The 20,232-nt window shown below is 33.4% G+C and overlaps 1 protein-coding gene across 10 annotated transcripts in view; it reads left to right on the forward strand.

Moving 5' to 3' along the window:
* The window catches only part of CSPP1 (centrosome and spindle pole associated protein 1), a 146,217-nt gene that overhangs the window by 46,056 nt on the left and 79,929 nt on the right, over window positions 1–20,232 (forward strand). For 4 of the 10 annotated variants that reach the window (XM_040625626.1, XM_040625621.1, XM_040625617.1 and 1 more), the window contains exons 5-9: window positions 2,857–2,937; window positions 4,106–4,207; window positions 5,146–5,585; window positions 16,991–17,089; window positions 18,232–18,299. In XM_040625626.1, the coding sequence (XP_040481560.1) occupies window positions 2,857–2,937; window positions 4,106–4,207; window positions 5,146–5,585; window positions 16,991–17,089; window positions 18,232–18,299 (790 nt within the window). The remainder of the gene's footprint in view (window positions 1–2,856; window positions 2,938–4,105; window positions 4,208–5,145; window positions 5,586–16,990; window positions 17,090–18,231; window positions 18,300–20,232) is intronic. The other 6 variants (XM_040625622.1, XM_040625619.1, XM_040625624.1 and 3 more) reach the window with 4 other exon arrangements.

A 20,232-nucleotide genomic window follows, 5' to 3' on the forward strand; every position in this document is an offset into this window, starting at 1 on the left:
AGCATAAGCAGGGGGGAGTGGCAGGCAGAGCAGGCCCAGAAAAACAGGCTCCCTGCTGGGCAAGGATGCAGGACTTGATTCCTGGATCCTAGGATCTAACCTGAGCTGAAGGCAGACGCTTAATCAACTGAGCCACCCAGGTGTCCCAGGAGGTCCTATTCTTTCTGGATTTTTTTTTTTCTTTTGTGATTTCCAGACTTTTGGATTGCATGGATATTTAAATTTAAAAAAATTTAATCCTTAAATTTTGCTAAGAAGAACCATTAAACAACTGCCATCTTCCTTCCATTTTTAGAGTAGAAGACACTTGACCATTTAAAAGTGCAGGGAGAACATATTCCCAGAAGAACAATTTTTTTTTTAAGATTTTATTTATTTATTTGACAGAGAGAGAGAGAGAGGGAACACAAGCAGGGGGAGTGGGAGAGGAAGAAGCAGGCTCCCAGCGGAGGAGCCTGATGCGGGGCTCGATCCCAGAACACCGGGATCACGCCCTGAGCTGAAGGCAGACACTTAATGATTGAGGCACCCAGGCGTCCCCCAGAAGAACAGTTTTTAAATTGAATTAGTTAATGTATATTTACAGCCCGGACTTCTCTCCTGAACCTCACACTTTTCCATTTGGCTACCTATCTTAGAAATCTAATGGGTATCTAATGTTGAGCATGTCCAAAAGGGAACTCTAGATTTCTGTTTTTTTCCCACTCCCATCCTCTAGAAGCCTGAACTGCTTGTAGCCTGTTCTTTTCATTTTGTCATAGCACTTATTACCTTCTAAAATACCGTACTCTTCATTATGTTTATTATTTCTTGTCAGTTTCCTGTGTTTGAATGTAAGCTTTAGGAGGGCAGGGATCTTTGTTTTTTTTCACTGATGAATCTCAGATAAACAGTTTGGGACAGTAGGCATTCGATATTTATTGAATGAATGAGACAGTGTCTAAAATTTAGCTTTTTGATAACTCACTATATTGTCCTTATTTTGGACCTGTGTTGGGACTGTGAAGTGCCCAGTGAAGGAGTGAGGATGCTATATCTCTGTCTTCCCAGGGTTGGAACTCTGAATGTGTTGTTTCGTACATATATGACTCTACAAAATGGCAAGGTTTACAGTGTACTTTTTATATAAGGGTTAAACTGACTCAGGGATCTAGTCTGGTATCCTATTTTTTCCCTTGATAAATAAGTTTAGAGTTCTATACAACCAACTTTCAAAATAGCTTTTGCAGCACAACTTATTTGTAAATTCAGATCCAATGAAACCTTATATTTTTTATTTTTTTAAAGATTTATTTACCTATTTTAGAGAGAGAGAGAGAGAGAGAATGAGAACGAGCGGGGGGAGGGGGCTGAGGGAGAGAGAATCTCTAGCGGACTCCACTGAGCGTGGAGCCTGACACGGGGCTTGATCTCACAATCCTGAGATCATGATCTGAGCTGAAACCAAAAGTTGGTCACTTAACTGTGCCACCCAGGCACCCCTCAATGAAACCTTATTAATCATTCAGTTTTATTAATCACTCTATTCCCAAATGTTTTGAATATAACTATATTGTGGCATTTGGTATGTTATAGTTATTTGTTTACATGTTTGTTTCCTCAGCTGAATTGTAAATTTCTTACATAGAGGGGATATATTCTTATCTTTTGTCTCTCTACCACCAAAAAAAAAAAAGTAACTATAAAGTTTTAGGTAGTAATTGCTTGTTTAATGAATAAATAAAAGGCATGGAACTACACAGCTTAACAAGTATCCATTCATTTAATCTTCATAACTTAGTGATTTAGATGGCATTATCCCTGCCTTATGGACAAAGAAATTGAGGCAGAGGGGCACCTGGGTGGCTCAGTTGGTTAAGCAACTGCCTTTGGCTCCGGTCATGATCCTGGAGTCCCGGGATAGAGTCCCGCATTGGTCCCTGCTCAGCGGGGAGTCTGCTTCTCCCTCTGACCCTCCCCTCCTCATGCTCTCTTTCTTTCATTTTCTCTCTCTCAAATAAATAAGTAAAATCTTTAAAAAAAAAGAAATTGAGGCAGAGGTGTTAAATAATTTCCAGATTGTATGACTACCAAGCAGTACCAGAAAATTGGGGATCAGATATATTTTTTACTCATCCCTTGTGTTTGCTTTACAGTATTCAAAGATATTTTACATTTTTAATCCTCTTTGATTCTTACATCAGCTTTGGTAGGTAGGCAGAGCAGATACCATTCTCATTTTATGTAAGAAGCCTGGGTCAGGGAGGTTAAGCAACTTGCGCAGTGTTATAGAACGAGAGGTGTGGGGCCTAGTCCGGGAGCCCAGGTCTTTGGACTCCTAGTATGATGCTCTGTCTACTACACTGCATTATCTAAATCTTTAATGAACAAGAAGGGAGGTACACATAAGGGAATAACGTTCATCGTTTATATCTTTTGGCATTTGAGTGCATATACCCTCATAAATTACTGCAGGGAAATTAGTAAAAAACATTATTGCAGCATGTTTACGGATCTTGTTGAGGAAGTTTAAATTTGCCTCAAATTTGCCAAAGAATGAAGGGCACTGAGAATGGAGAATGTGTGCTTAGAAGAGAAATATAAATTAGGAAAGAGTTTTCTTTTTTCCCATGCTTTTAAATCATCTTGAATATATGTTGCAAATGAAAATTAAGACCTGATTCTCCTCTTCAGGGACTTGTTGACTGGAAGAAAATTCTGTTTTCTAGTTACTTTTGTACTTTCTGTCTTCATCTCCATTTCATTCTTTTACTCTGCATAATGTATAGTTTAGAAAATAGAATGTAAAGACACATTTACAAAACATTTTATAAAGGCAATTAGGTAATATATGTTTTTTAATGTGTATATATACAGAAAAACTTTCTGTCCACGAGTGAAACAGATCCATCTACTCTGGGAGTTTCTCTTCCTATTGGTGAGAGGTTATCTGCCAAGGTAGGTGGATAGGAGTAGTTATTGTGAGTAGTAGTTTTATGAGATATCAAAATAATTAAAGAACATACTCCTGACTTAAATGCAAGCAGATTATATCATTTCCCACCCTTGAATATGTCTTTTAAAAAAATCTGTGGAGTCTCTATTTTGCTGTTTTTAAAAGAACTTTTGAACATAACGTTTATACTGATGTAAGTGATATATCTTTAATACGTGAATTGAATATCTAGAATTTGCTTTTCAGCATTGGTTCCTGAGCTATAAAATTCATGCTGTGTGTCAGAGTTATCAGTGAGATGAGTGGATGAGAGTATACTGAGGTTTGATGTAGGGTGAGGTCTGGAGCTGTTTGAATGTGTTTCTATCACTCTACAAATACATGTACTTAATCTTTAGAGGTGGTAGTGATAAAGCACTGCATACCCCTTGTAGGAACTAAATTTCCAAGCTAGATCAGCAATCATGACATAGTACATAAAACAAACAGAAAGATGATAAGTTTCAAAAGATGACCTAGTTAGAACTTTAATTTTTTTTTTTTTTTTAGATTGTGCTGTTTGAATGACAGTGGAAATATTAAGGCTTAAAGATATTTCCTAATGTAGTGTGTGTTTCAACAGAACATTTATATCATATTTTAGTGTCTGTGATAATTTTACCTATTTATGTTTAAAATATATTCAACCTACTTGATACTTGGGAAGAAATGATTAGCAGTAGATCTTTTGGATGTGGGGTGGGGGAATGAGGCAGGAGAGATGTCTCTGAGAAGGAAAGAAGGAAGGTAACCTGGTCAAATCTCCTTGGAAATATGGTAATGACAGGTCTCCTGGCAAACACATTCATGTAGTTACTAGTGGGACAGTTTTATTTATGAATGCTTTTGGTTGAAGCAGCTCCCTTCTATTAAAGACCTCCTGTATTGACCTGGACCTAAGCATGTAGTAATGCTTATTTTAATGTGGCAAGAAAGGATGTGTGGGGTATTGCATTGGTGGCTTCAGACCTCTTCCTGCCTCTCTTGTGCTTTGCAAGTACTTCTGTCCTTGAAATTATTAATAAAGCTTAATTCTGGTAAGATCTCTTATTTTGTATAAGTTTGATTGGACATAAAAGTACTTTTTCCTGAAGTGGAGTTTTAACGTTTCCTTTTGGTTTTTATTTTAAGGAAAGGTTGAAACTTGAACGCAACAAAGAATACAATCAATTTCTCAGGGGTAAGGAGGAATCTACTGACAAGTTCAGACAGGTAGAAAAGAGTAGTACTGAGGTAGGTTTTGCTTTTAAAGTAAATCTTTAACACCAGAGGTTGAATATTTTGTATTTACTTGAAAATATTTTTATTTGTTAAATATTTCACTTGGTTTTTATGTAAATATTTTAAAGATTAAGCCAAATTGAACTAAATACAGGGCATTTTAATATTTAGTTTTATTAATGGTTATTATATATTGAAGAACTTACCCTACCTTTTAACTTCATGGGGGAGATTTAATTTTAGAGCTTGGCTTCAAGTGATGTTTAGTTTTTACTTTTTGTTTTTATTTTTATTTACTTTTTTACTTTTTATTTTTTATTTTTTATGAGTGCCAGCAGGCAGGGAAGGGGGCCAGGGAAGGGTGAGAGGGAGAGAGAATCTTAGGCAGACTCTGTGTCCAGCATGAATAGAGCCTGGCATGGGGCTCGATCTCATGACCCTGAGATCACGACCTGAGCCAAAATCAAAAGAGTCAAACGCTTAAGGTACTGAGCCACCCAGGTACCCCTCGTTTTTACTTTTAAGTGACTTTTAAAATACAATTTCTAGCTATATATTTTTTTTTCCAAATTTAAGAATGGTTGATATTAATAGTGCCAAAAAATTGACCACTTTCTATATTGTTTGTATTAAGAATTTAATTTGAGATATTTTGAAGCAATATTACCTGCCAAAATATGCCTACTATAGGAATTTGCATTTAGTTTATTCTCTCTTTCTGTAGCCACTTACCCATATCACTGGTGCTTGTTTATATTTTGTTTATTAAGTTTTGAAGGATAACATTTCCCTGAAGTTTTTTTTCCCCAAAGATAAGCTATTTCTTTTGGGTGATTAAGCCTTGGAGTTGAGATGATAAATAGACTAAGCATCATTTGGGGGTTTAATTACTTTTTAAGAAATAGCATCATATTAAGATCTGTTTCTTGTTTTCTTTTTTAATTGACCAGCACAAGAATCAAAGAAATAAAAAACCTATTAGTCAGGTTAAGCCTGATTTACCTTCACAAATACAAACATCTTGTGAAAATTCAGAGGGTTCTAGAAGAAATGTCTTAACTCCTTCAGAGGCATATGAAGAGCTTCTAAACCAAAGAAGACTACAGGAGGACAGATATCGACAACTAGATGATGAAATTGAATTAAGGAATAGAAGACTCATTAAAAAAACTAATGAAGAAGTGGACATTTCCAATAAAAAACATCCAAGGTTTGCCAACAAAACTGACATTCCAGATAGAAGATTTCGCAGGTTCAATGAGGATCGTGTTTTTGATAGACAGTATTATAGACCAGATCAAGATCCCGAAGTAAGTGAAGAAATGGACGAGAGGTTTAGATATGAAAGTGATTTTGATAGAAGACTTTTGAGAGTGTATACAAATGACAGGTATTTACAACTTCATTTTTATTTTCATTATTTGCTTAATATTGATGGTACTTTTGATGATTATGTTAGGGAGAAGCAGTTTCATTTATCTACATATTTGGTTAATTGTAAGATGCTGTCAATTTGAAGTTGTAGCATTATTTTTTACGTGCCACTGAAGGAACAAGTAAAACCCCCCAAGATGGGGGAAAAAGGGACCCCCTTAATAAAGCTGGGACACTGACAGGCTACAACCTTCATGTAAAATTAAATGGGAAATAAATTTTTTCACAGAAGGTTACAGAAAGGAAGCTTCCATATTTCAACCTTGGCACTGAATGGAGGGATTAAAAAAAACACAAAAACCTTCTCTGAGATTTTGAACTGTAAGCCAGTACCGATTCAGGTTCGCAGTCTGAATTCATGTTGCCAGTATTGTTTAAAACACCTTGAGGCAAGAATTCAGGGTTGTCTCAGATTCATCATAGCGCCCCTAGGTGAGTGACAGGAGAAAAAATAACTCTTTGTGATAACTTGATTCAACTAGGTTGATGGCAAAACCAGATTCAGATGTTAAAATGTGGATATAAAGGACATTTTAAAATAGATGAAATACAGCTTTTCCTTTAGTGTTCCTATGCTCTCAGTACTTCTATCAATATACTTCATTGTTTTTCAGTCTCTTATTAAACATTTACTTAAGTGAAATGATACCAGATTTTTACTATCAGATTTTCAGATGCCTTTCAGTTCTTTGGGATGATTGTTTTTGGGACACTACTTGTAATTTCTTAACTGCTACAGTGGGATTTTATTTTAATAAGTTATTTATCTTAATACTTAAAATTTGCTATATTTTCACAAACTTTTGTTGGAGATAGAAATATGTCAGGGTTCTATATTTGTCAGTGACTTGTTAACTTGAAAGGGTTAAATCTAAACTTTGAAGAGTTTATGGGACCTGTTTCTTTTGTCCAAATAGATTACCTTTTAAATATTTTGGAAAATCTCTGAGACATAATGTTATACATTCAGCATTCTAGTTATTAATAATAATATAAAACCTTTACAGTTTGTTGTCTTCTGTTCTTTATTCTGTAGCTATTATGGCCTGCTCACCCAGTCTTTTTAATAATCATCCTGATTTAAGTGATATGAGTGAACGATTAGAATTTTGCAGTACTACTTGTCATTTCTATCTGATTTGAATCTGTTTGTACTTCAGAAAATATTCTAAATCCTATGATGTTTTATATTTGAAAATGTTTATACCTGAAGGTAGTCCAAGGCTGGCTCAACTAAAAGAGCTCTGAATTGGGGAATTGCAGGTAGTTTTGGACTCTTGGTTCTGCCTACTTTGTACTTGAAAACATTTTTTCTTTATGGTGTCTGTTTATCTTTAAGGTGTAATGTAATGCTATCTTTTAAGTTTGGGATTTCAAGAAACTTATGATGATGATTGCTTTTAAAATGTTAGTCTATTATTTTTGTAATTATATCCTGTGATAATTCTATACTTGAACAAGTGAATTTCAGCCTAATTGAGAACTATCTTATGTTCTCCTGTATTCCATAAATGAAACGAACTTTTTATATAATCTTATCTAAGTAGTATTTAAGAATAGATTAAACATGAAGATGAGTGAGAATAATTCCTGTTACACGTTTAAAAATGTTTAGCAGTATTTCTTCAAATTTAAATCATTATTATATAATACTTCCATTTTGTTAATGCATTAACTTACATCTCTGGATGTAAGGTTTTTCACATATGTTTCTAAGGCATGAGGTTAAAATTGAATTTCTGTATTTCAGATTTGTAGATTCCTTAATTCCAGCAAAAAAAAAAAATTCACATCTGTGATTCAGTAGTTTATTTAGGAGGCAGAGTGATTGATGGGAAAAATGACTACTTATTAGTAAAATCTTTGAGACTACAGAAATGTGTAATGCATTTGGCCTCTTGCTCTAACCATTTATTCTTTTTAAAAATATTTTTATTAAGTATAGTTGATATGCAGTGTTAAATTAGTTTTAGTTGCACACATAGGGATTTGTCAGTTTTACACATTATGCAGTGTTCACCACAATCTACGTAGTTACCATCTTTCACCATACAACGTTATTATAATATTACTGTCTATATTCCCAATGTTGTATTTTTCGTCTCTGTGACTTATTTTTTACTAGCGGTTTGTGTCTCTTAATCCCTGTCACCTATTTAGGTCTTTCCACCCATGCCCCTGCCCTCTGGCAATAAGATTTTTGTCTGTACTTACAGTCTATTTCTGTTTTTTGTTGTTTGTTCATTTGTTTTTTAGATTTCACATATGAGTGGTAATTTTCTTTCCCTGACTGATGTATTTTCACTTGGCATAATACCCCCTACGTCCATCCATGTTGTTGGAAATGGCAAGATCTCATTATTTTTTATGGCTAATATTCCATTTTATATCTATACCACATCTTCTTTATCCATTCATCTGTGGATGGACACTTGGGTTGCTTGGCTTTTGTAAGTAATGTTGCAATAAGCATAGAGGTGCAGGTATCTTTTCAAATTAGGGTTTTCATTTACTTTGATTAAATACCCAGTAGTGGAATTACTGGATCATATGGTATATCTATTTTTAATATTTTGAGCCATCTCCATACTGTTTTCCATAGTGGTTGCACCAGTTTACATTCCCACCACATTGTATGGGAGTCCCCTTTTCTCCACATCCTAACTAGCACTTATTATTTTTTGTCTTTTTGATACTAGCCATTCTCAGTGGTGTGATGTGATATCTCATTGTAGTTTTCCTTTGCATTTCCCTGATGGTTAGTGATGTTGAGCATTTTTTCATGTGTCTGTTGGCCATTTGTATGTCTCTTTGGAAAAATGACTACTCAGGTCCTCTACTTGTTTTCTAATCGGATTATTTGCTTTTTGGTTTGAATTGTATGAGTTCTTTATATGTTCTGGAAATTAACCCCTTATTGGATGAATCATTTGCAGATATCTCCAGTAGATTGCTTTTTGTTTTGTTGTTGGTTTCCTTTTTGTACAAAAGCATTTTATTTTGGTGTAGTCCTGATAGTTTTTTGTTTTGTTTTGTTTTTTTTTTTGCTTTTGTTTCCCTTACCTCAGGAAACATATCCATAAATATGTTGCTAAGGCTGATGTCCAAGAGACTGCTGTGTTTCGTCTTAAGAGTTTCATGGTCTCATGGTTTTCAGGTCTCATGTATAGGTCTTCAATCCATTTTGAGTTTATTTTTGTGTATGGTGTAAGAAAGTGGTCGGTTTTATTTTTTTACATGTAGCTGTCCAGGTTTCCCAGCACCATTTATTGAAGAAACTGTTTTTTCACCATTGTAGATTCTTGCCTCCTTTGTCATAGATTAATTGACTGTGTAAAGTGTGGGTTTATTTCTGTGTTCTCTTTTCAGTTCCACTGATCCATATTTCTGTTTTTGTGCCAGCACCATCCTGTTTTGATTACCATAGCTTTGTAGTACTATCTTGAAATTTGGATTGTGATGCTTCCAGCTTTGTTGTTCTTTCTCAAGATTGCGTTGGCTATTCAAGGTCTTTTGTGGTTCAGTACAAATTTTAGGATTATTTGTTTGAATTCTGTGATAAGTGCTTTTGGTATTTTGATAGGAATTGCATTGAATCTGTAGATTGCTGTGGGCAATTGGGACATTTTTAACAATATTATTTTTTCCAATGCATGAACATGGAATATCTTTCTATTTGTGTCATCTTCATTTTCTTTCATCAGAGTCTTATAGTTTTCACACTATAGGTCTTTCACCTTCTTGGTAAAATTTATTCCTGGGTTTTTTTCTTTTTTTGATGCAATTGTAAATGGGACTAAATGTTTTTTTTCTCTCTGCTATTTCATTATTGGTGTATAGAAATGCAGCATATTTTGTATATTTTCTTTTTTTAGGATTTTATTCATTTGACAGAGAGAGAGTGCACAAGCAGGGGGAGTGGGAGAGGGAAAAGCAAACCCACTGCTGAGCACAGAAGCTGATGTGGGGCTTGATTCCAGGAGCCTAGGATCATGACCTGAGCTGAAGGCAGGCAGTTAACTGACTGAGCCAGCCAGTATATTAATTTTCCATCCTGCAGCATTACTGAATTTATTTATTAGTTCTAATAGTTTTTTGGTGGAGTCTTTAGGACTTCCTGTATATAGTTTCATATCATCTGCAAATAGTGAAAGTTTTATTTCTTCCTTACCAGTTCGGATGCTTTTTATTTCTTTTTCTTGTCTGATTGCTATGACTTGTAGTTCCAGTGCAGTGTTGAATAAAAGTGCCAAGAGCGGACATCCTTATCTTGTTCCTGATCTTAGAGGAAAAGCTCTCAGGTTTTCACCATGGAGTATGATGTTAAGTGTTTTTCATATATGGCCTTTATTTCGATGAGGTATGTTCCCTCTGAACCTACCTTGTTAAGAGTTTTTATCATAAGTGGATGTTGTATTTTGTCACATGCATTTTCTGAATCTGTATAGTTTTTATCATTCATTTTCTTAATGTGATGTATCATGTTGTTTGTTTTGCATATATTGAACAATTCTTGCATTCCTAGACTAATCCCAGTTGATTGTAATGAATGATTCTTAATGTATTGTTGAATTTGGTTAGCTTATATTTTGTTGAGGATTTTTGTGTCTTATGTTCATCATTTTGGCCTATAGATTTGTGGGGTTTTTTTTTTTTTCTTCTTCTTTTTTGTAGTATCTTTGTTAGGTTTTGGTTATCAGGGTAATCCTGGCGTCATTGAGAGAATTTGGAACTTTTCCTTCCTCTTCTATTTTTTTGGAATAGTTGAGAAGAATGGGTATTAACTCTGATTTAAATATTTGGTAGAATTCACCTGGAAAGCCATCCTGTCCTGGATTTCTGTTTGTTGGAAGTTTTTTGACTGCAGTTCAGTTTCGTTATTAGTAATCAGTCTGTTCAGATTTTCTGTGTCTTCTTGATTCAGTTTTGGAAGATTATGTGTTTCTGGGAATTTATCCATTTCTTCTAGGTTGTTCCAATTTGTTGGTATATAATTTTCATAGTAGTCTCTTATAATCCTCTGTATGTTTGTGGTATCAGTTTTTACTTCTTTTTCATTTCTGAATTTATTTAAGTCCTTTCTCTTTTTTTCTTGATGAGTCTGACTAAAGTTTTATTAATTTTGTTTTATTAATCCTTTCTGTTGGTTTTTTAGTCTCCATTTCATTTATTTCTGCTCTGATTTTTGTTATATTTTTCTTTCGGCAGACTTTGGGTTTCATTTGTTATTTTTCTTATTCCTTTAGGTATAAGGTTAGATTGTTTGAATTTTTTTCTTGTTTCTGGAGGTAGCCTATGAAATGCTCTTAGAACTGCTTTCACTATGTCCCAAAGATTTTGAACTGTTGTACTTTCATTTTCATATTTCTCCATGTGTTTTGGATTTCCTCTCATTTCTTCATTGACCCACTGCTTGGTAGTATGTTGTTTAGCTTCCACATTTTTTGTGTTTGCTTACTTGCTTTCTCTTTCTTTTTTCCCCTTGTGATTGGTTTCTAGTTTCATACTGTTGTGGCTGGAAAAGATGCTTGATAGGATTTCAGGCTTCTTAAATTCATTCTGACTTGTTTTGTGGAATGTTTCATATGCACTTGAAAAGAATGTGTATTCTGCTGTGTTTGGATGGAATGTTCTTTATATATCTGTTAAATAATCTGGTATAATGTGTCATTCAAAGCCACTGTTTTCTTATTGATTTTGTGTCTGGATGATATCCATTGATGTAAGTGGGGTGTTAAAGTCCTCTACTATTATTATATTACTGTCAATTTCTCTCTTTATGTTTGTTAATATTTGCTTTATGTACATAGGTGATCCTATCTATGTTGGCTGCATAGATATATATAATTGTTAATCTCCTCTCAATGGATTAATCCCTTTATCATTATGTAATGCTCTTCCTTGTTTTTTGTTTAAGCATTTATTTGTGATATATTGTAATCTTAACCCAAAGTTCTTGACAAAAAATAATTATGACTGATTGTGAGAAGTACAAAATTAATTTTCCTTCATTTTCGTAAGTTTCTCTTTTTTTTTTCCTTCTAAAAGTCAGCATGTGATGAATTCCAGTTTTGATTTTAAACAGTTTTTGAGTTCATTATTTTTGGTCTCACTTTTTTTCTAATTACCCCATAAACAACTTCATGTATGATAATGTATTTATTAATGAACTATTTTGCCCACTTTAAATATGGGAAAGCTAAAACCCAGGAATGATGTTAAACTTCTGAACTCATCATTAATCACTGGCCAGTGTTTTTAAATAATTAACAAGGTAGTTAGCATCTTGCTTGACACTTGCAGTCTTTATGTATGCGTGTATGTTTATGTGTTATTTATTTATAAATATTTACAGTTTGACTAAAATTTATGTCTTAGGAGCTTTTAGAAGTTGAATGTAATGGTGTATTTCTTGGTACTTTGAAATTTGTAGGCTCTTTTAAAATGTGGTCATCCTGGTCTTTATTATTTATTAACTTGACCTGTAGAAGTTAATATATTACTTTACTATGTTTACTTTATAACCAATGTTAATGAGTAAAAGAAACGTTTAGCTTTAAATAGTGCTTTTTAAAAGTTTTTATGTGATTAATACAGTTAGCACTTCCATTCTACTTAACTCTTGATATTTGTTAGTTTGTAATCTTAATAGTTATTTAATAAAATTCTGAAATAACATTCCATCTGAAATTAGAATCTGTATGTTAGCCACATAGATGAGTACATGCTTACTTAGTGTGGGGCATTCTAAGAAATGTGCATGCTTAATATATAAAATGTAAATGAGAAGAAATGGCTCATTAGAACTTGAGTTATTTAATACTATTATTAATACTTTTTTTCTAATACATAGTAATTTTCATTTGTCTCTGGAAGGACCTCTTTAATACTAACTTTTTTCTCCATTTTAAAGATGGGCTCAATATTAGAAAAATTAGATTAAAGCAAATTTATTTGCTGAATTAAAGCAAATATAATTGTGAAACAACTGAAAACTGAGAAAAATAGTGACTCACAGTTAACAGCTCAGTATTTTTCTTTTAACATCCAGGAGAGTACCTCTAATAGTGGATTTCGTTCACATTAGAGAAATTCTTGATATGAAAACAAGGTGATGTAACCATTTTATGAATTAGATGATTTTTTTTTAAGTAAGGAGAAATTTGGTTTTTCCTTGCTTGTGAGCTGTATGAATCTAGGATCAACAGATGGTAAATATTTTATTTTTATGATGTGTTATTCTTGATAGCGTAAACATTGTAAATTTATTCCTCAAGTAGTTTGATTCTGAGGTTTGTGAAGGAAAGAAGATAAGTTATTCATTATCACTTAGGAGTTGTTCATTTATATTAAATTAGCTGGAAAAACCTATACTTTTAGAGAATTTGCTTTTCTTCTGTAAGAGAGTAATTTTATTTTATTTTTTTGAAAGTAGACACATGTGTTAATTTTTAGAATAAACTTGGCCTCTAGCCTATACCTGATTTCTTTGGGCATTGAGGTTTGAACCTAATTAAAGGTATTGACCCATGTCTTCCAGGAAATAGAGATAGAGAAAAAGCTTTTTCCATTTAACATACCTGTAGCTTTTTTTTTTTTTTTGATAGTAGGATGGTGAAATCACTTATAATTATTTTATTACTTCAATTAAATCTAATTTGGTATGTCAAAGAAAGCAAATTCTTTTTTGAAGTTGTCTCTTTCTGATAAAATCAGTGGATTGAGAGGTGTGGTAAGCGAATCTATGGATTTAAAGCCGTAGAATATTTAGATAGATTGGTTCTGGGTCTCAGGGATTGTTTTAATCTGGTAGTGGCTTTAAAGCTATAACTAAACAGAAAGGATTTCTCAGGGACAAACTGGACCCAAATTGAACTCCTGGACTTTCATTAGAATCAGTTGTTCTTAGACATTTAGTGAGTTCATTACTTTCGGCTATTACCATTTGTAGGTCTCCCTTAATGTTGAGAGGATTGAAGGGAGGAGATAGAAATGATGAAAACACTGTTGGCTCTCAATTCCTGTCTTCCTGGAGAACTTCATTGTCTCAGTAAAAGTTCTTTTCTGTTCTTTTCTTTTCTTTTCTTCCCTCCTTCCCTCCCCCCTTTCTCTTTCTTTTCCTTCCTTTCCTTCATTCATTCCTTCTTTCTTTCCCTCCCCTCCCCTGTCCTCCCCTCCTCTTCTCTCTCTCTCTCTTTTTTTCTAAGTGTGTGTGGGGTTGGGGGAGGCTTAGACAGAGAGAGAGAATCTTAAGCAGGCTCCATGCCCAGCACAGAGCCCACTGCGGGACCTGAGCTGAAATCAAGTGTTGGGCACTTAACTGACTGAGCCACCCAGGTGCCCTCAGTAAAGATTTCTAAAATAAATTGTAAGACCACCATAACAGCTATTAAAGTGAACTAACAGAGATAGTTAATAGTGATTAAATGCTAAATTTATTAGAAATATGGAAAAAAGTTCAATAAATGAAGGAAATTCCATTATAATTATGGGGATATTTTAATAAGAAATAAGATAGTTTACTTGTCATCCTATAATTTGGTTTCACAGCTTGTTGGGTTCCCTTCTAGTTTTTTTGTTTCTGTTTTTAATATATTAGTAAACTTAAATATTTATGGAATCTCTATCTGTAAATAGTAATTTTTCATTGATTTAACAAAGTAAGCATAGTCATATGAGTCTTTCCATAAAATTAAAAAGGATGCTTTAAGATTTTATCTTTTTTAGTAAAATGCATATCTCTGCTTTTCTTTGGCCTTTTAACCGTTTCTCTAGTCTTGATTTTATTGTGACAAGATTTTGATTTTATCAGTGACAAGAGGGGACTTTTATAGTTTTGTTAATGAATTTTTTTTTTTCTTTAGTGAAATGGTATACCTTAAGCTGTATTCCCTCTGGACAGTTCATTGGGAAATCTTTGTGATTTTACTATAGGATTTAGCAATGAGACCTTGACTTTACACATAAGTAAAGTAATTTCTTAAATTTCTTTAGTTTAGAATGGACTTTGAAAATGACCTTGTGTGTTTATGGTGCTTACTTTATTAAGATAGCTATATATACTGAAGAACCTTTAAACCATTTCTTAATACAGATGCTTCGGATATAGCATACTTTGGGTATAACTGCATAAAGATAAGCTAGAATTGCAAGTCTAAATATTAGTTTTAGAGGACTTAACTGAAAATGCAGAAAGTCACAAACTCTTGGATAAATTTTAGAAAGTAATGTATGTAATAAGTAGCCTTTAATTCTGGTTTAATCACAAGATATGTTTTTAAAAATTCGTAACTTTAAGTTTCTCTATATTTGAAAACTTTCATTTGTTGAGGCACCACTTTACCACATCAGTCCATTTACTTTTGTCTCTTGGGTCATGGGAGACGACCCCCAGGTTTGGTGATTGACCAGGAGGACTCACAAGACTTCCTGTATATATAGTTATATTCATGGGTATGATTTATTACAGCAAAAGGATACAAAGTAAAATCAGCAAAGGAAAAAGGTGCTTGGACAAAGTCTGAAGGCAAGCAGGCACAAGTTTCTAGGAGGTCTGTCCTAGTGGAGTCACACAGGACCTGCTTAATTCCTCCAGCATTGAATTGTGACAGCATGGGTGAAATGTTGTCTACCAGGAAAGGTCATTAGAGAGTCAGTGCCCAATGTTTTTACTGGGAGCTGGTCACATAGGCACCCTTTTTTTGAGGATATAGGAAAATTCTGAACTGTTTGAAAGAAAGCAGATGTTCAGCAAAAACTATATTGTTTATGTAAACAGTTTAGGTACAGTGAGCCCCTCTTTACCAGTCCTGGGAATGGTAGGAACCCCCCCATCCCCGCCGCCCCACCAAATCTATGTTTCCAGGTGCCCGCCAAGAGTAGCCTTCCAAACAGATATTTCTAAGGATAGGCAATTTTAGGCCTGTGCTGTTAACTCTTTCCTGCTTATGCATATTTAATATAGACAAGTATAACTAAATCTGGTTGCTTGGTGTTATTAATTACAAATTTGAATTTAAGTTTATATTTACCAGTTCTTTAAGTGGTAGAAATAGGGAAACTGATATGTCAGTTTAAAGCAGAGATTTGAGCACATAGGTTTTAGATACAAAACCAGCTCTTTTGATAAATTGAAATAAGTTGATATTCCTTTTTGAAAGGGCTTGTGGAGGGTTCTGTTGTTCTAGATATGGATATTGAAGCTATTTATGTGTCATGCCAGGTCAGATATGATGGTTAAAATTCTGGATAGTCTTTTCTCCACAGATAATATTGACAGTGGCTTGTGTGATGGACACAAATGAAGAAAGACTTCTGTGCTAGCTCTGTGGAAAATGAGAAGTTTTTCTTCCCAAAATTGCCATTTTTCTTAATGTGAAAATAAAATTTACCTAAAATATTGAATAATACTTTAACAACCATATTTCTCTCTAATAATCTTTTGAGAGAAAATTTAGTTTAACAGCCATGTGAAGAAATATGACTTGTGAAATGTTGATTTTCATGGATGCTAATAAATGTTGGTGTGAAAAGTCATGTTGGTTTCTCTGGTATGAGGAAGTAAGCTAAAGAAATCAATGTTTGCCAAGTGGAAAAAAAAAGATTAATTGAAAAAATTTAAGATTATTTTCTGAAGAGGATTTTTAAGAAAAACAAAACAAAACAAAAAAAACCCTGTCTTCTCTTTTGTCGTCTATGACCTTGTGAGTAAAGTGATCATTCTTTACCCATGTGTCAGACTATTTGTTGATAATGTTTTCCGTTCACCTGTTGCTAATATTTATTCTTTCATGTGATTTAGAGTTAACAAATGTGCCTTGCCACATTTGATTTAATTTAATGGTAAAACAGCTGCTATATTTTTAAGTTAAAAAAGTGTTTGTATATGCAGTGAAATAATTTCCAGAATCTATGAATTTTGTTTAAAAAGATCTCATGGTGAAATTTGTCTATAATCCTCATGAGGGCAAGGACCATGTTCATATACCCAGCGCCTAGGAAAAATAGTACTTGGCATGTAGTAGATACTAATTAATTCTTTGAATTAAATGAATGATAAGGAAGTCTTAGTATATGCATGGTTTTGAAATCGAAATTTTCTGGAAGTTATATTGAAATAATTTATAATAACCTTTTGTTTTAAAGACTATTGAATCTAAACTCTCAGTTTCTCCTGTTAACCAGCAAATCATACTTGAATTAAATCTCCTTCAAATTAATTTTCAAATGTGTTTGCGGTAAAACTTCATTATAACTCTTTGTTCCCTTTAACATTTCCAATATCAAATGTAAAAACACCAAAGAGATATAAGAAGGTCCACTGTACGTGGAGCAAGCTCTATAAGCTAATGTGTTTTTAAGGATGTACGGGAACAGACGAGGGGATGTGCCTCCTATGGAGCATGGTGGTGATGTCACAGAACAGTCAAACATATGCATTTCATCTGCTGGAAATAAAAGGTATAGTATGTAATATAAATTCTGCCCTTCAGTCCTTACACTGTGAAACAGCACATTCTGAAACTGGCTTACTGAATAAGTAGAAAGGTATAGTATGTTAACAGCTTTCCTTATTTAATAAAAGATTTAAAGGGAAAAAAGGAGGAGGGGGAGAATTGTGTTAAATGAGAATTTATAGTACTTTACAGCATTCTTTCAAAGAGCAAGTTTTGATTAGCAGTGTGCCAAGGTGTTCTAAATAAGTCCCTGTAATTATAAAGTATAAATAAATTTGTTTGAAATAATGAAAGGAGAAATAAGCATGTAATTTAATGGACTAAAAATCAGTAAAATATCTTGGAGTTACAGGAGTGATATAACTTAAGTGGAAATAAATTGAAAATGTTCCTGCAGTGTGAGTTTTCCTTTGAAAAACTTTTTTTTTGAATTTCAGCTTATTGGGTAGGTAACTCTATGCTTACTTTGTAAAATTAGTGCTCATAATAATTCTGTCATGATGAAAAGAACAGAAATTATATGTATTTTATATTCATGTTCTCTTTCTGTTGATTTTATCATTTTGGTGGCTTTCTTATATTGTACATAAGTATAAACAGTTCTGAATCTAGTGTATAATGAAGATAATATTATATGTCAGGAAAGGTGTCTGTTTTCTCTGAAGAAAAGTAATATATAGAAGTGTTTAAGATAATTTGCTGTTTGGGTCTGAATAGGTTTCCTTTGAGGGAGTTGTCTTTTTTTTCCCCCCTTATTTCTATATTTTAAGGAAGGAGTTTTTAAGAGATGATCTTTTTCAAGTATGTGAATAGGTATCTCCTTTCTCCTCTTTTTTTAGGATTTCTGTGTATTTATATTCGTTTTCCTTACTGGGTTAACTGTTCTTATGAAAAAGGGTTTTATTGGGAATCTATAGAGCCATTGATGCAAGCTGAAGAAAAAGGTTATATATTTATAGAGCATGAATGTATCGAGGTCCCACTGTATAAAGAGAGAAAATGCTATGATTTTACCCTGATTTTAAAAATGTGTAACTATTATAGTGTCCATAGTACCTTGAAAGGCCCATAACTCATACCTACAATTTACTCTTTTTGTTACCTGAAAATCATTTGGGTTCTAATTCTTTTTGTTTTTTGTTTTAGTGCTCGAGGCAATGAACCATCTAAATCTAACCGAGAGATCTGTAGTCCTTTTGCAGGAATGCTTTTTGGTATGTACAAAACTTCAGTTGATTAAACTTTTGCAGACTGTTCTAGAAAAGGTCTTTAGTGAGAACTCAGTGTTGTCATTAATACTCCTGTTACTAATAATAGAAAACTCTTATCTACTGTTTATGATAGACTCTATGCTAAACATTTAATGTGTTTTGTATAGCTCCATGTATAATTTTAAAGTGGAATAACTTTATTTAGTGATGAGCTTTCTATAGATGATAAATGAAATATTAATTTCATTAACTTCATTGTATTGTGGCTATTTCTTTTATTCTGTTTTATATGCAATAGTTTTTTTCTTCATTATTCTTTTTCTTCTTTAGCTAGTACAGGACTGCCTTACATTTGAAGTTTAGTTTCCCTGAACTAAACCTTTTTATCCCTTGATAAACATCCTTTCCTATGTTCTTTCCAGGTAGTTTCTGAGAAGGTGTTTTGTTCAAATCATGTTCATAATCCAGATTTTCTCTTTATTTTATCAGAAATGAAGGTCATTGGTTAATATAAGAATGTTGATTTGCTACTTGTCATAATTTCAGAAACAGTGTGAAGAGAGATCCTTATTTATTTCCCATATATAACTCTAAAATAGAAAAGTGGTCAGTTTTCTATGTAAAAACTGTAAGAAAAAATGACCTGAAATTTGGTTTCAAGTGAAATATGTGAGGAAATTGGATAAAAGTTTAGATTCATTCAACTTGAAAGCAGTCAGTAATTTAAATCTTGGGCATAGAGATACTTAATTGCATAATCTCAGATCTTTGTTTCCTTGAAGTGGCTATTTTGAGAAAATGAGGCATAACAATTAGAGTTTTAGTCTTTTTTTTTTTTTTAACCTTTATTTATTTGAGAGAGAGAGAACACGATCAGAGCCTGATGTGGAGCCGGATCCGGGACTCCAAGGTCATGACCTGCGCCAAAATCAAGAATCAGCTGCTCAGCCGAGTCACCCAGGCGCCCCTAGAGTTTTATTCTAATGTAATGTCTTTAAGTGAGAATTAACCAGTGTAACCTGTCAGAAAGTCAGAGTAAAGGCTTCATTCTTTTGTATTTTATTAAACATGAAAAATGGGAGAAATGGCTTTCTTTGTTCAGAGCCCACTGACAAATAATTTTCCCAATAAATGGATTACTCTACCCTAAAATTTTAAGGTTTATGCCATTTGGCATAAACTTACCATTACTGCAATCCAGGAATGATGGATGAATATTTGGAGAAATAATAGACTCTAACGCTTGGAACAAACCATTTAAAGTCATTTAATCCAGTGATTTATCTCATTTTTCCCCCCCAGCCTATATGTGTATGGACCCATAGGGAACTCCAGAGGTAGCACAATCTGATTGTTAAAAAATTCTCATTTCAATTGAATTGAAATTTGTCTTCCTATAATTTTGTCCCAAGGACCTAATTTGGAACCTTTTGCTTTATTTTAAAAATTAAGACAGTGACTACTTAGAGCAAAAATAACGATATATTTTGGGGTTTATAAAAGAATCATGGATGATTTAGAAGTATGCTTTTAAATTTTCAAATATTTGGGGATTTTCCTTCTGTCTTTTTATTACTAACTGCTTGTTTAATTCCCTTATGGTCTGAAAAAAAGTTTGTATAATTTCAGTTATTTCAAGTTTGAATTTAAAAAAGGTTTTTAATGGCTCAGGATATAGTTTATCTTGGTGAATTTTTAGTTTGTAGTTGAAAGAATGTGCATTGTATGGTTGTTGAGTGTAGTGGTTTATAAATGTCAAGTAGATCAGTTGGTTGATAGTGATGTTCATGTCTTGTGCATATTTAATAATTTTCAACTCTTCTACCACTTGTTTAGAAATAAGTTTTAAATTCTCTGACCACCTTGTTCTTAGTGTGGGGCCTGGAGTGCTGGAGGGATTTTCTTACTGTGGCTGCACCTTCCTCAGTTTTCAGCA

The sequence above is a fragment of the Ursus maritimus genome, unplaced genomic scaffold (assembly GCF_017311325.1).
Source record: "Ursus maritimus isolate PB19 unplaced genomic scaffold, ASM1731132v1 scaffold_9, whole genome shotgun sequence".
Taxonomy (NCBI): Eukaryota; Metazoa; Chordata; class Mammalia; order Carnivora; family Ursidae; genus Ursus; species Ursus maritimus.